At 44.8% G+C, this 16,442-nt stretch overlaps 1 protein-coding gene across 1 annotated transcript in view; it reads right to left on the bottom strand.

Annotated features, from left to right (window-relative positions):
* Positions 1 to 14,232, bottom strand: part of VCP (valosin containing protein) — a 274,541-nt gene extending 260,309 nt beyond the window's left edge. The window contains exon 1 of the mRNA XM_069626812.1: positions 13,932 to 14,232. Coding sequence (XP_069482913.1) covers positions 13,932 to 13,948 — 17 coding nt within the window. The 5' untranslated portion in view covers positions 13,949 to 14,232. The remainder of the gene's footprint in view (positions 1 to 13,931) is intronic.
* Positions 14,233 to 16,442: the final 2,210 nt, after the last annotated feature.

Raw genomic sequence — 16,442 nt, 5'->3', positions numbered from 1 at the left:
AGTTTGTTGTGGACTCTGTTTCTCCATTGTTTTGCAGTCCTCTCCCAACAAGCCCCTAACCAAAAAAAAAAGAAAAAGGACACATCCTGCTCCGATAGCATTTCTCTGGTTTTTAAAGCAGACACCCCTGGCAAAAAAAAAAATATATATATATAATAATGATAACTGCAGACAAACAGAAAGGGGCTCCTGCCAAGACTGCCTTCACCTCTGCTACAGATCCTTACTTTCACAGTTTAAAAGGGACATCTTTTTTCCAAGGAAGCCAGCGATTGGAGGGTCGGTTTTGGTCATAGCAGTTGATGTTTGCAATTAGATTTGAAACTAAATTGAGCAGGATTGTTAGTTTCTTGATTGAAGTGAAGTTGGCTCCTTCAATGATGGAGTAGCAATAGTTCAGCTTTGAGGGAAAAGTTCATGCCTGAAACGGACAACACAAAAAAAGGTCTTGTACTGCTGTGTATTGTCAGAGTAAAGCTGCTGGGGGAAAAGGCTGGAGCCTATAGGTGCCCTTAAAAATTGAATACAAGGTTACTCCAAGACTTTTGGCCTTTGAAGAGGTCATGGACACAGGTGGCTGGTCTTTGGAAGAAGGTGGTGGGGTGGCACTGGAGCGAGCATTATATCGGGGCCCCAGGCAACCTACTTTTTAAAAAATCGCGTCTTTCCCCCCCACTCCCTCCACCCATAATCATCATTCCTTGGAGACTCATCGGGAAACGAGGTGGGGTGGCGGGGGTTTCGGGGGTGGGGTGGGTAAGAGCAGTTTATGGGTGAAGACAAATGCCCCAATGTGAAAAATGCATTTTCGGCATTCAAGGACAGCATATTTGTCGCCATCCAGATTGAAATCTGATTTGTTTTTAAAATGAGTTTTGCTTATTTTTCTCCATTTTATATATTCACTGCTCCTTTTATCTTTGGAACATGCTGGTGTTTGTTATACTAGCTGGTTACGTCAGATTATCTAAGTACTCTTTCATGATGCAGTTTTACATTTAACGTTTCAAGCACTTTGAAGCAGCCATAAGCACAAAACGACTTACGTAAATGAATACACGGGTCTACATGATCACTGCGCACCCATTTCGAATACGATATGTCAAATCCGAAAACGGTGGCGCACAGATCACACCAACTCTTTCCCCTACCCTCAACCCAGCACTAGCTACTTAACATGTCTTCCATTTACGTAGCTTCCGTCCCGAACGCATCTCGACTCGTGGACGGACATCCGTCGCAGGGTCCTTTTTTCCCCCCCTGATAAACTTCACCCGGCACTACAACCCTTTCAATGGAAGCAGGGGATACCACCCCAGTGTATCTAACAAGAGGAGCAGAGGGCACTCCCACAGTCCCTCCCCATCCCATCACCTTGTTCGGTATTACAGGATTAGGCCTTTTCGTTCCTGCTGAATGTGCAGTAAAAGGACATTCAGCCTTCCCCCCGCCCCCCTCTCGTTATTTTCTCGCAATACCTGAATACACTATAGGTGTGAAATTCATGAAAAGGGCCAGAACGCACAAAGTAGAACTGCAAATGCAATCTTGTGAGCCGATTCCATCCTGGTTTAGACCCAAGACCCACAAGCTACCCTCTACTGAGGTAACTGCAGCCAAGGTCGAGAAATATAGGCAAGGCTATAATATGTAGATTAACATCCCTAAAAGCACAGGGTCAGCATAAAAATCCTACATCACACACCACTAGAACGATCCAATAAAGTTTCTAGGAGGTCTCAAGAACTCCCTGGAACCCCAAGCCCAATCCTTGCTCGCAGAGGTGCCACGGTTCAAAGCCACCCTCAAAGCGTGTGTGGGTCTGTCAAGCTTTCCAGTCTGTAGAACCTGGCCATTCAGGGACTAGAAAAGTAAATAGAAAGGACATGCCCAGGCTCACAATGATGCCCTGGCACTGTGCAAGGCTTAAAAGCCTTGCAAAGGCTCCAAGCACGGTTTTGGGCTCAGCAGTAAACATTTTGCACCAAAGTGCAGTAATGGTAAAAGTCGAAGCATAGTCGCTTTGTCAGTCTGTCTGGCCCTTCTTTCCATACCTGCCCCGATTGTTGCACATCCCACTCTGGCTTTCATAAAGTTTAATGAGCACAGCCTGCATAGGAACCTCAGGGTAGATTTTCTCACTATAGATGGCTTATGTATTACATGGTTAAAATTGCTGGGAGCCTTGTGGCTCCTGGGTCTACTCTAGCGGCTCCTGGGTCTACCCTAGCCGATTAACAAGGGGGTCCTGGGAGTCCCTCTGCCAGACATCAGTCCCGGTTACGAGAGACTTAGCCAGAGTCTTTAGCTCACCATCTAATGTGAAAAGAAATATCCCAAACATATCAGTCTTTGTCCTGCCCTGGGGCAGTCCAGCACCAAAATGTTAGGCAATTCTCCTCTGAACAAGAGTACCAACAGAAACCCCCCAGAGCAATGCCAGTGGTTAAGATTCATTCTAAACCTTCCAGCCATCACCTCTTTGTTTTTGCTCTACCCTAGCAGAACCTGGTAATTTGAAAATCAAGTTACCAATCGCAAAAGAAATAATAAAATCAAGTTACCAGGAACTACTTTTGGCTCCCCACAAACACATTCTACAAACATTTCTTTGTGAATTTAACAAAGAAGAAGTAGGACACATTGAAACAAAGATCATACGTAACTGGCAAAAAGTTAAAGTGTGCATCTCATTTGGAAGATGGATTTGCAGTGCAAAGTGTACTCACTCCCGGTTCGCCCAGCAGTAGCGGCTGCCTACTAGGTGAAGCCCGATATTGATAGTTTCTTTAAAGTAAGGCACCACCCTGTCGCGTTTTGAACAAAAACGCAGGTGTCAAAAAGGTTAACAGTTTGATTCCAAGGTGCCAAGCCATTTCAAATGTACAGCATCATTCATTGTTATACAAAGTATATTCTTGACAAGGTAACTCTGGCCAATCACAAAATTAGCATACTGGCGTTTGACCTGATGAACCCAACAAATGCTGGAGCAAATAAGACACTATCAGAGTTGCTCCAGCCCATTACCTCATGTATCCAACATTACACTGTGTACTAAGCTCCAAATGTCAGCCTTGGAATCACAACATAACTTACAACACCAATAAAATTATAACTGCTTTTTTTTTTAACGTGCTTAATACCGGGGCTCAGTTTCTAAACGTGAGCCCGGGATACGACCCTGTGTTGCAGTGCGCCGTCATTCTTACCAGACAAACCTGTTGCCCCCTGACCTATCTTCCCAGCCCAATATCCACCATCTCCGTTTTACATTAGTACGGTCCACCCAACAGAAGTAACATGGACCAATGCCATTGCATTCTTCCTTGCACCATCCCTTCTGTTATGGCATCCATCCCCCGCTTTCCCATCTCTTATCGTCTTTCCTCCAGCAGATGAACGTCTGGATATCTTTGGCTGAGGCCGAGTACGGCATACAGTTTTGCCATCTGGGATTTTTTTCCCCACGTGAGTTTTGTAATGAAAACAAAGTCACCAAGGACAATAAATGGGTGAACATAGATTAAGGACAATCAACATAAGAATTTTTGTGCAGGTAGGCATTACGGCTAGCTGTGGTAGGGATGCGACCATGATGGATGAAGTGCTAGAGTGAAGGTACAGAAAGCGAGGGAGAGGTGTTAGGGAAAATGTTACCTTGAATTAGCAGCGTGATTTTAGTACAATGCACCAGCCATGTAAAAATCCAGTAACAACCACACACCAAAGTGAAGGTACAGAAAGCGAGGGAGAGGTGTTAGGGAAAATGTTACCTTGAATTAGCAGCGTGATTTTAGTACAATGCACCAGCCATGTAAAAATCCAGTAACAACCACACACCAAAAACACATGTCCTTTAACCATTATTAATAATGTATCATACAGTTATTATACATTTTATAGTGTGCGCCTAGCTAGGGAGCAAAGAAATGCTGTACAAATCATAGAGCAAAAGATTGGTAGCAAGAATTTAGCAGATCAAATTAATTTTAGCAATAATTATGAGACGGGGTGGACACAAGAAGCCGGAACTTAGGTTACACCAACATGTTGTTGGAAGAGCCAGATCTTCAGTTCTTTTCCAAACTGAACAACTTGGAGCAGTCCGATTTCCACCTTGGGTAGGCATGGAGGTGGTTCCGGAGGACCAGATGGTGGGCCTGTTAACTTGTTAGCCAGTCGAGAGAGACTTACTGTGAAATGAAATGCGCTTAAAGCCAAATGTATTGACTTTGCTAATGTTAGTTAATTTTTCCCCCATATGCTAGTATTTCTGGGAAGAACAGGCTAGAACTGAAACAGACCTAATCCGAGGGGCGGGTTCACTGTTATAATAAATGATAACTTTTCAAAAAGAAATGGACATTTCAGAGATCTCCAATTTGCATTTATTTATTCTTGGCTCATTACCGGGTAGGAATAGGGGGCCGAGGCAGGCAAAAATAGCTCAAACAAAACCATAAAATGTAGCAGACAGAAAGGTCAAACCAAGGTCAAGGTGAAACAAATGACATTAAACCACTATGGAAATGTCTGATCATTTTGTGCGATTCTGAACGCTTAGACATTGTTTTCATCTTTAATGCTTCAGTCCCAAGTGTTGAGCAATTATTGCCAGTTTAAAAATATACCTGTTCCCAAAACAATTATGAAATACCTAGAGGAACACCGACTTATTTTCTTTGAGCAGGAGTCACCGTCACAGGCTGAGACCTGCCCTTGGTACCCAGCTTCTAAGTCAATTTAGGACTACTGAACTGAAATCAATTGCGTTTCCATGAATAACATGCAGTAAAAATCTGGAGAGGTTTAGTGGTTGCCTATGGGTGTCCGATATCGAGTTTCCGATTCTTCATTTAAAACAAAATTGTGAGACTTAGGCGGCAACATTTCTGTCCTTCAGGGTTCAAATCTGACCAAACTGGGACAAGGGCAAACATTAAGTGACATGTAAACATTAATTAAGCTAGAGATTGTGGTGGGTTACATTTCCCTGAAAAACTACAAAAGAACGCACAAAAGCAGACACTAGAGTTTGAAAATGTGTGAACGTGACACTTGGAAAAAATAAGAAAAAAGAAAGCACAAAAAGAAAAAAAAACGACAAAATAAGCTGTTAGGCTGACTTTGTATTAAATCTGTTAAAAGTTGTTAAAGTCCTTCAGCAGTCACTTCTGAATGTACTCAATGCTGACATGACCTTGCAAATTAGAGCCATGGTGAAACCACGATTCTTCCCACAAGGGATTAACACAACCATTGCAGCATCGCTTATCTCTCGGGTATACTATGCAAGATTCAATGGCACTCATCGCCAGCATTTACAAATGCCTGTCCATTGCCCCATCATGGATTACTCCACCATTTCCCAGCCTAACAATGCACCTCATTCAAATTACTCTGCCTAATCTACAAGTGCATCAATAACCTTTCAACAGTTTACCTTAAAAGCGGCGTCTAAATTGACACCCTCCCAAAGGACTTGAACAGCTGCTACTAAAGTGCCCTCCTACAAAATCCATGGAAAAGTAGACAGAATATTAACCCCCACTATGTTTAATACTTTTCACATCCACCTCAATCAACTTCACTGTTAGAATTCCGAAACCTCACTAAAACCAGGCTCTTGTTTTATTAATTGGTAGGTCGCACCGAACCCTTAGGTAACTGGGCGCAACAGAGTACAAAGGATACTTAAGGCTTAGATACAAACATGGAGAGTACATACATATATACATTGAATCACAGTGGAGAGTACATACATGCATACATACATTGAATCAGGGTACAGCCAAGTGCAGGAGAAGGTTTCAGGGGCAAGTGCAGATAGATTAGTCATATTGGTCATTGGATCGTAGCCAGTTATTGGTCATTGGATCATAGCCAGTTATTGGCCATTGCGCCTAAAGCTATAGTAGGACTGCTCTGTTCCAAGATAGAGTGGGAGTGCATTCCAATATTGGCGACTTTTACTGGGAAACTATTTCCACCAGATTTTTTTTTAACCTGAACCTAGGTGTCTGTAGACCGTGTGAGTAAGCCGCTCTGGAAGGGCGGGTCGATGTTCTTCTGACTACTCTCCCCGTAGATACGGGGGAGCTGTATTATTGAGGCACTTGAAAGTTAGCTAAACTGTTTTTAGCGTGATCCTGTCACTTATTTTTAGCCAATGGTCTGTTCTCATGTTATATACATGTTCTCTAGTGGGTAAGTTTAGGGCCATTTTCAGGGCATTATTTTGCATTGTCCGGATTTTGTTAGTGATGTATTTATTTGCTCCTCGGAATAGGGCGTTGCAATAGTCTAGCTTTGATAGTATTAGGGCATTGGCAAGGATAATACAGCGAGATTGTGTTAGAAAAGGTCTGCATAGAAAAGGTCTGCATGATCTAATAAGTTTACAGGTATAGGTGGTAGATTATGCCAGTGAGTTTACCTGTTTCATCAAGGTTATGGTGGGAGTCCAAATAAAATCCTAGCGTTTTAACTTCTTTGGCTACTGTGATTAATTGGCCATCGATATTGAAAGCAGAGAAGTTGGCATCTCTTTTTTTTTTTTTTTTTTGGTAAGCAGTGGAGCCAAGGATCAGGATTTCTGCTAGGTCGTCATTCAGGCAGAGGCCATGGGTTGCCATCCATGCCTGAATGAGGAGGTATATTTAATTTACCAAGGCCGTCTGAGACAAAATTACCCGAAAGGGGAATGAGGATCATCTGGGTGTCATCTGCGTAATTCATGTAGGCGACACCCAGTCTGTCCAATTTGTCAAATAAGAGCTTGGTAAATATATTATACCTAGATGGAGAAACACAAGAGCCTTGTGGGACACTGCATGTTGTTTGGATTGGGTCTGCCGATGCTCCCTCGAGAAGTGGACAGCTGGTGCTAGGTGTTTGCATAAAACTGCATGGTCGACCAGATCAAAGGCTGCCGACAAGTCGAGAAGGAGCAGCATAGCGGTGTTACCCTTGTCATTAAGTTCGTCAATTTGTGTATTGAGGTCAAATAAGGCCGCCTCCGTAACATGTGGTCTAAAGACTGATTCTCGCGAGCCCAGGAGCTGGTTAGCTTCAAGATAGTTTTGAAATTGTACATAGGCTACTCTATTATCTTGAGGAGGAAGGGTACCATGGTAATAGGCCTGTAGTTGGTGGGGATGGCCAGGTCTAGAGTTTCTTAAGAGGTAAAACCCATGACTTAAGTTGCTTGGGACAGTATTAGTTAAGGAGGCATTGATTAATTTTGATATGAAGGGGGCCAAGTATCTTCACTTAAGCTTAGATTTCCCCTATTCCTGGTCTTTGCTATCTTGCTTCAGCACCTAAAAACTGTGTTGTATGGCAATTTGATATGCAATTCTCTAGGTTTTGTAATGAACTTGACACTGATGTAGCAAATGATGCCATTTAAATTACCATGTTTAATGAAAGCACAGCTAACCCTGCATTCCTCTTAGGGCTCTCTCCGCCCACACAGGGGGACGGGGCTGGACCGACTAACTCCTTCATTCTTAAAAGTGCCAAAAGGACTGTGTGGGATGCTAGGCAAGAAATGTCGAGCCCCCCAAATATTATGCAAACCAGAAAATAAAGGAAGATACTTCTCATAAGCTAACTATGTCCTGTTTGGCAAAAACCCGTTTTATTTATTTATTTATTTATTAAGCGAGAGTCCTGCAATTCCATTCCTAAAAATGTTAATGTATGATTCAGTATTGCTACTGTAAAACACAGAAATTGCCCCATTCTTTTTAGTAAAGTTAAGGCTACCTAAATTTCAATTTTGTGGGGGTGGATGTGTGCATCATATTGACAAGTGAATACTTTTGAAAATAATCACACAGCTTTTGATGCAAAGCCTAGTTCGGTGGCCTGCTGGTTGAACACATCTGTGCAAATGGTGCGCAACCCAAGAGCTGGTCGCAAACTCCTTAACATTCCATCTTATCACCCTGTTACTTTATACCAGCTACCCTGAAAGTGAGATGTCCGCAAACTACAATATTCCATAGACTTCACCCACTTCTCTGCCCACTAAACCATACATTCTGTTCAGTCTCTTACTTTCTATCCTCTTACATAACACAAAGCTAACTAGATGTTTACGCAATGTAGTGATCAATAGTTCCATCCAGTCTGTACATCAACAGACCTACTGCAATACCACATACAGTGGAGTTAACCCGCAGAGCTCACTTTCCTTGATTACTATAATTGTATTATATATTAGCACCTGCAGGCAGGAGAGAGCTGGCAATGTGCGGGGCAGGGAAGGGGGGGGGGGGAAACGCAGATTCTTCTTGCAAGTAGCTGCTTGCTTTTCATGTCGGCCCACTGCACCAGGCTGAATCTCCACTGGATTGCCTAACCTCTAGGTCCTAGAAATAGTAATTTCACATTGCAGACAGATGTCCAATATCTTTTTAACGGAAGCATGAATTGCGCAAACCCTGGTTCCCTTGAAGATAAACAAAAAAAGTAGCAGTACCCCAAATGGCCGCTTTGAGTGCCATTAGTGATAAATACCGCTTTCAATGATAAGCAGGGCTACGCATGGGCAGCTTGGCTCAGGTTTGAGGGCAGTTAGCGGCCCTGCCCTCCTTGTAGTATTGAAGGTTATGCAATTATGCCACGTTTTTCTCTCTCTCTCTCCTCACAGTAGATTTACTCTTGATTTTGCCGCAAATGTCCCCCATTCGACCAAATCCACCCCCCCACAGATATTTTTGGCAAAATCCATTCAAAAATACACCATTTGCTGCGGCAAAAGCACACATTCCCATAATTAACACTATATTGAAAACCGTTCATGTCAACGACAGGCAAGGGCCATCTTGTCCACCTGAAGTTGACCTTTACACTACCTGCCGCAACACCATAGTATATACTCATTTGCAGGTTATGCCTTTCCTTTAATAAAGCAGCATCAAGCATAAAATCTCCGGGACACTGTGCTGTGCCACTCTGACTGCACCCAGCTGCAGAGTCTTATACTGAAATCTTTTTTCAATTATCATACTTATTAGTGTCCATTCATGCAGCGTACCTTTATGTTTTACAGACACTCATCTCAGCGATATCTTACTTCAGTGGTACTCAAACAGGATGTAATTTTGCTCATTTTAGGTCTTGCGTGCCACATAGTTATTCTCAAATGAGTGTAATCAAGAAAATATGTCTTAGCAAAAATGCTAATCAATTTTTGCAAACAAATGCATGCCTTACTTATTATTATGGTGTGCACATTTGAAATAGTTGAGGGGACAGACTGATATCTAGTATGGATTCTAAGCTATTTTGTAACCTTCACTTTCGATCCCCACAAGAGTGGTTAGAGTTAGACTGAGGTGGGCCATGTGCTTGTAGATGCAGTGGTGGCTTTGCGTCGATTGCACCAGCAAGCTGTGAGCGAGTGCTAATAAGCAGGGTTTAAGCCCAATAAAAACATGAAGCGGGCAATCCACATGAGAGAATCATTATTTAACTTTTCAAACCTACATAAATACCCTTTGGATTTTCCTTTTTGACCGTCATTAAGCTACCTTTGCAGAATTTGGAGTCTTTATCAACATATAACAACAGGTTTTAACCATATGGAATCTTATGTTAGTTATCCAAACCTGAGGTGAATGGGTTGGAATGTCAAGAGGCTGGTACCTTATCCACCGATTGATCTCTCCTTAACTGCTTGAGTTGTTAAGAATGGGTGCAAACCATAGGTGCCTAGGTAACATTTAGGGGAATAAGGAGATCATGGTAAGCTAACCAAGGACCCTACCTAAAATGTCTGTACTAGGCAGTGTTTCACAAAAAGGAATTATTACATAGAAAGCCAAAACAAAGCTATCACGGCAGGGCTGGTACAGACAGTATCCCTTGTGCCATTTGGAATTATTAAGTGGTCTTGTAGGAAAAACACTGTACGAATAGCGTTACAGTAAATAGCAAGCAAGCGATTGCCTAGAACTCCTAAGAAGATCGATGGCCTTTTATTACAAGCTCTCCAGGGCGTTTTTTTGCATTTGGTGTGCCTGCCTTCCAAAAACATCGTTGGTACCCTCAAAAGATAAAAAGCTCCTGCGCTCTTAAAAGCCTAGGAACATCACTGCAAACGACAAGCACGGTTCCATATAGAAGTGAAAGCAATGAAGGTATCTTTGCAAAGACGTAGATGGAAGACCATTACATGGACTTTTGATATTTGTGGGGGACAGAGTGAACAAAGAGCACGAGGTTTTGAATTTGAAATCAATGAGAGGGGAAGACCACGTGCTTTGATGGGATGGACTAAACGTTCAAGTTGTGTAGAAGAGCGATACAAAACAAGTTTACCAATTTAAGTACAACAATAACAAAAAAAACGCAGCGGCCTCGCCAGGCTATTATGCAAGTCTATGCAAAAAGGAGGCGCATACTCGCCCTTGGCACTTACGGGGTTAAAGGATACTGCACTGGCATCTCATCCCATCCAGAATACACCCGAAGAATGCTTGCATTACCTCCAAAGAAAACAACACTCGCACACCTTACCAAGCTGCTAAACTCTATAGCTGGGGTGGCAGGATATTGCTAAGCTCAAAATGCAACTGGCATGCAAGGAGGAACCATCCCGGAACGTGCAAACTCTCTTGAAGTTCATTAGAGAACTAAAGACTCGCATGTACAGCAGTAGCTCCCTATGTAGGTTTGCGCTATATAAAACCATGTACAAGTGTGTTCATCGCGTTAGATGGGAAAAGACTACAACAATTGAACATTAATATTTTCAACTGAGAAAATAATCTAACCTTATTGTAATCAACATGAAAACTACATGAAGTCAATACAAAGTTGTGTTCAACACAACTATTTGGACATATTTAGGCAATGGTGGTACGAACTGTTTTTTCTCTCCCGTCTCCTGCCAGCTGCGGTGGCCAAACAATACGTTAACAACGTATTGGGACAACGTGGCCGAGTGGTTTGTTATGGCCTCAGGCTATGACCAATCGAGGCCTTGCTAGAAGGAGAACATTACATCCCTCTACGAGAACACAGCTTACTGGAGAAAAAAAACTGCGGCGTCAGTGACCTGCCTATTAAATTGCAGATGAAAAATTCTGCGTTCGTCGCCCTTAAACTTGCGTGATCAGCAAGGCGTGTAGCAGGTTGCAATGAACAGTGCAACGTAGGTCTGGCGTGTACATATCATCCCAAGAGTAAAGTTGCATTTACCGTACATCAGGAAAAGAAACTAGTAATACTGAAAGCCACGACTGTTGCAGCTGGCCAGCGTTCGAAGGTAAACGCCTGATGTGATGCAATCATGCCCTGAAACCGCACCAACAAAGGAAATATTAATTATGCAAACACGACGGCTGATGCTGGACTATGGTACAACGAGACAATGTACCGTGAATGATAATAGTTTTGTCAACAGGGATGTGCGGCACAGACCCTTTAACAAGATTAGGGGGCATGTATATTGCAAGCCAGCGTCTGCAACGTAGAGAGATAGGGCCACATCTTCTCCATGGGAGCCAGAGTTATTACTATTTTTGAGGATGCCTTAATATGCTGAACGCTGTGTGCCAACATATAGGGAGGACATTGTGGAACACTGAAAAGCAATGGTGGAAACGCTTGAATGAATCAGAAACACTAACTATCACCATTGTTGTAGAAATAAATCCATTAATGTACATTTCTGAGTACACTGGTTTAACAACATTACTGTAGAACAGAACACAAAAACAAAACGGACATTTGGATAGTAACACTATCAAGGACCAACGTAACAAGTATTTAAAACCCAGTATACAGCTGAAATGATATTGACAACGTCAGGGCCACGCAGCAATCAAGCCCGTGAAGGAAGATAACCACTGCCTTCTCGACGCAAACCTCACAGCACAACAGACGGAATGCAATGGAAAGGAAAAACCTCTACTTCATAGCCGTTCTGCCAAAACTCCTTTACAGCTGTTCGGATCCATTTGATAACCTTTGACATATGATGTAGCGACCTAAATCCATTATATATTACATCTAACCTGTAATTCATGTATGCTGCATCCATCAAGTTTACAACAATCAATCTGCCATCAGCGTATTACACAAGAGCATGCTCGCTGCACGAAGGGGAAAAACTACTAAGCCTTAAGAGCCATCAGTGGTCCATGGTTCTTTCCCCCATGCCAGCACCTCCTCTCTAGCACACCATAAAAGGATGCCAGATAATTTCAGGCCTACTATGTCGCAGATACTAAAACCTGGGGTGAGTTAAATACATATTATGTAAAAGTGCTCCAACTACACATTGACCCAAGCGCTCTTTACACACTGCACTTTCATAGAGTATAGCCGAGTCCCATGTAACATTATGGTACAGCTGTGCACATGATGTTTCGGGTTTCGTTACGCTTTTCCTGCTTCCAACTCAGACATCTAACATCTTATAGCAACTCTCTTCAAACTAGTTACACGGACTTTCTCTACGGCATGTACAACTCCTATGCATGTTTATTTCGCACTCTCCACCCTCACAGCACTCCATTACGTATGGCGCTATACAAATACAAGATAAGTACAGCAGACCCTTGTGAACCCCAGCAAAAACACGTTCAGATCATTCAAGAACTTCCAGTGGACGCTCACGCACCACCTCACATTGACAAATCAACCACAGATGATCAGGACTGCATCTCTCTTTTCAAATAACATCACCACCTGCACAGCCAGCATATAACTGCCATGCCCTGTAACACCCCAAAGCGTAAACCTTCTGCACCTTGGTGCAGTTAAGAACTCAACCTCAACAATAGAACTATAAGCGCAGGCGACTGATCGCCACTGCCATTACTGCACAGCCAACAACGAAAGCAAAGTCCTCATAAAAGCCATCAAGCATTTCAGCAACCCACACCTTGACCCACCCATGCCGCACTTCATTGAAAATTCCACAGCCATCAAGATCAGCATGATCTACCAGCACATAGGCACTGTATTGGCAGAACACACCACACATCCCATCTCACAAAACCAACACCTTTTGGGCGACTTGCAGGACACTCACAATGAAACACCCGACTGCCACCATAGCATCTCTCAAGGCACAAACGTACACAGACGATAACCTCCCGGCTAAACCCTTACTACTGAATCATGGGATACACCTGAAAGCAAGACATCTGCAGACCTGAATTATACAGGTGCAAAAAGGAAATAAGGCAGGCTTTGTCCGTCTACATCCCCAGATGCTGGAACCTCCTCCCAAACAGATGGCCTGCCTCCTCACTTATACATTTTATGTAGGAGCACACACACAAAAAAGCATCTCCTCTTCAAGGAATGGCTTCCCCCCCCCCCCAATGCCTTGTTCAACATCCCCCCTCCCTTGTTCGTGGACAGATCCTTTGCTGTCAAATTGACCCTCCTCCCTTGTATTGATCCCTGCAATCGGAGCCTCTTCCAGTGTACTTCCCGCATGACAGTTGCTCCCAAAAGTAGAGTCACGTAACTCACAACATTTTATTTATGTGTCTAAAAGGGGCATTCGTAAATTGATGTGTATGTAGATAAACCATGAACGATTTGGAGCGTAAACACGTTCATAAAATGCCATGGCTCTTATGTGGTGGAGGCTCGCCCAACGTCAGCCGGCGATGGGCACAAGGAAGGCGGTCGAGAGAAGCTGTTCCATCGGTGTTCCCCCGTGAAGGGTGTGGAGGCCTGCATGACACAGCAGGATGCAGGGCCGGCCTGGCCACCTGCCTCTTCAGATGCCTGTGGCCAAGTAAAAGCCTGCTCCGCACACACCCAATCAGGCCCGGCCTACACCGAAATACCCTCACCCATATACTCGGCCTAGTGTATAAAAACCGGCAGAGCGAAGCTCCCCCGTAGAGCCAAGCTACTCTCCCCTAGATGTCGCCTCCCTAGACACTTACTCGGAACCCGAGGCCATGGCTGCGATGTAGTTGCCGGTGCTTTGTGCGATTCTCTGGCCGGGTACGCCTCACAATGTCACAGCTTCTCAGACTGAAGATCCCGGCAGAAGCTTTCACAACCGAGTCATCCGGCGGCACGAGAGAGAATCTGCGCAAGCGCAAACCCCGACCAATCCAGAGCAACGGAACAATGCGCCAGGCCGCGGACTCTCAACACTTCCTACACCTTACTGATAGAGCAACTTTGATTGGCTGGTCATGGAGCCGACTTCCAGGAAGGATCCGGGTTGGAGTTCTGACCAATTGAAAACGTCCCCGGAGGTCCCCAGGTCCCACCAAGTAACCCCGGTCTCATTGGTTGAAGCTTACAATGTACGGGAAACCGATAGCTCACTATTGGTGGGTGCAAACAGCAGGGCAGAAGAATATGCAAATCATCATCACACTAAACTCATGTGTGGGTAGACGTTATACACGGCCAACGGCGATTGGACGATGTGTCTTTTTGCCAGTCATTCCGGATGACGCACTGTCACTGGGCGGAGTTTCCGGTACTTTGGGAACGTCTGTGTTGATCATGCGTTGTTTAGCGCGATGAATGTCGCAGCTCTGCAACGTGCTGATTTCACCACCTGTCATGCTTCTAGGTGCGATTTACTGACATCCATCCACGTAACTCTCAATGACAGCACGTCACGATACAGAACTCTCAAGTGTCCCATAGCCATACGTGGGAAGTCCATCCAATCCGGTTTAATCAGGAATTCTGGGACTTGTAGTCAGGTGTTACTAGGTCTGGAAAAGATCTGGGGCTCAGCTAATGTCGGGGCTAGCTAACCTTTTTAATTGTAGCCCCTGAGCTTCTATCTGAAACTACAACCAAAATACCTGGGGCAATATCCCCCTAAACCCACCCATAGCAACGCCTCTGCTTATAGTTTCCCGAAATTGCAAAGGGAAACAAAATAACGACAATCCCAAAATCCAGATGGAAAAAAACAGGACTTGGTGGCTTTCTCTCGTGGCCAGAGCAACCCTGGGAGCTCTACTATCAGGTACCATCGTGTGAGTCCACATCCCGTTAAAGATAATGGGGGGTCATTCTGAGTATGTCGGTAAAACAGTGGTAATACCGGTACACGGGTGTGACCGGCGGAGGTACTGCTGTATTACGAACTTGCGCAGGGGGGAGCACCAACCGCCAGTAACAGCAATATTGTCTGGTGGAATTACCCCCAACAACATGCATTTCTGGAAATACCACCTACTGCCAGCAGTATCACCGATACCGGTGGCATATCAGCCGGTATTACCGCTGCCAGTATCGCTGTTGCCGGTATTAATACCAACAGCAGAAATAATGTCGCCGCCGAAACAGGAAGCATGACGGCAGGCATTCCGAATCGACCTTTTCCTGCTGCCATCCAATCCCTACACCTGTGGCAGCATGGGGCACAAGAAAAAAAGGCACGAATCCCAGAACTGCAGCTAGAAAGGCCAAGTTCATGTAAATGCTGTTACCATAAGCGTGCGGCCCCCAGCTGGGATGTATAACATGGGCAAGGGAATGGGTCACCATATGGCCATCACTGCAAATGCACAGCCAGGACACTCATGTACCAGAGGAGGCGGGGAAACGCCATTTACATGTACTTTAGGTGAACCGTGTATGCCAAGTAATGAACACATGAGAAGCACCCATGTGTGCCATGAAAGTCCATGTCGCCCACAACATGCCACCTTGGCAGATCAACCATGTGCACATGCATGCACCGTGTACACCCTCAGCAGGCACTACACCACGTAGAAGTAACAGCACTCAATGCACCGATACCACCCATGCCAATCATGCAAAATGTACGTCCCTGGAACACACAATGTCGCATGAGTGTTGCAAGCCTGCAGCAAGTCTGCAAGAGGACTGACAGCATAACATTCTATTCCCAACAGGTACACAGTCCACAGACAGTGATGAGGCAGGACCCTCCACTGCAGGCCCATCAGCTGCCTCCACCCCTGCACAGGCTAGACCCCTTGCCAGTGGGAGCAAACAGCAGAGCAGGACTACAAAGCCACCACCATCTCTTCCACTTCCACCACCACCCAACACCCTGTGGAAACACCAGCAACTCTGGATGATGTCACCATCCCCATGGTGGTGCACAGTGGCCCCTCCACCAGCCAAGCGGTGGCAGGGCTGTCACTGAAGCCACCACTACCATGCCACAGCCAGCACCCGTCGTGTTTCACACCAATCCCCTCTCAGCACTGGCTCACAGTTGTCAGAGTTCAAGCACACCCTGATGACGTGCAGTGCAGCCATGGGCAGGGCCAATGTTGTTACCACTGACGAGGAGGATGGGGAGGAGGAGCATGACATGGCCTATTCCTCACCATGAATTAGCCCAGAGCCACCTCACAGCCCACCACCTCTTTCCAGGACCAACATGATGGCAGTATGTGCAAGTCTGAATACCATGGAACGGCGGCATGCATCCATAGGGGCACTTG

This window comes from Ambystoma mexicanum, chromosome 6p (genome assembly GCF_040938575.1).
Source record: "Ambystoma mexicanum isolate Mex_15411 chromosome 6p, UKY_AmexF1_1, whole genome shotgun sequence".
Taxonomy (NCBI): Eukaryota; Metazoa; Chordata; class Amphibia; order Caudata; family Ambystomatidae; genus Ambystoma; species Ambystoma mexicanum.
The sequence above is the reverse complement of the archived record's forward strand: the minus strand, read 5'-3'. Positions and strand labels throughout refer to the sequence as shown.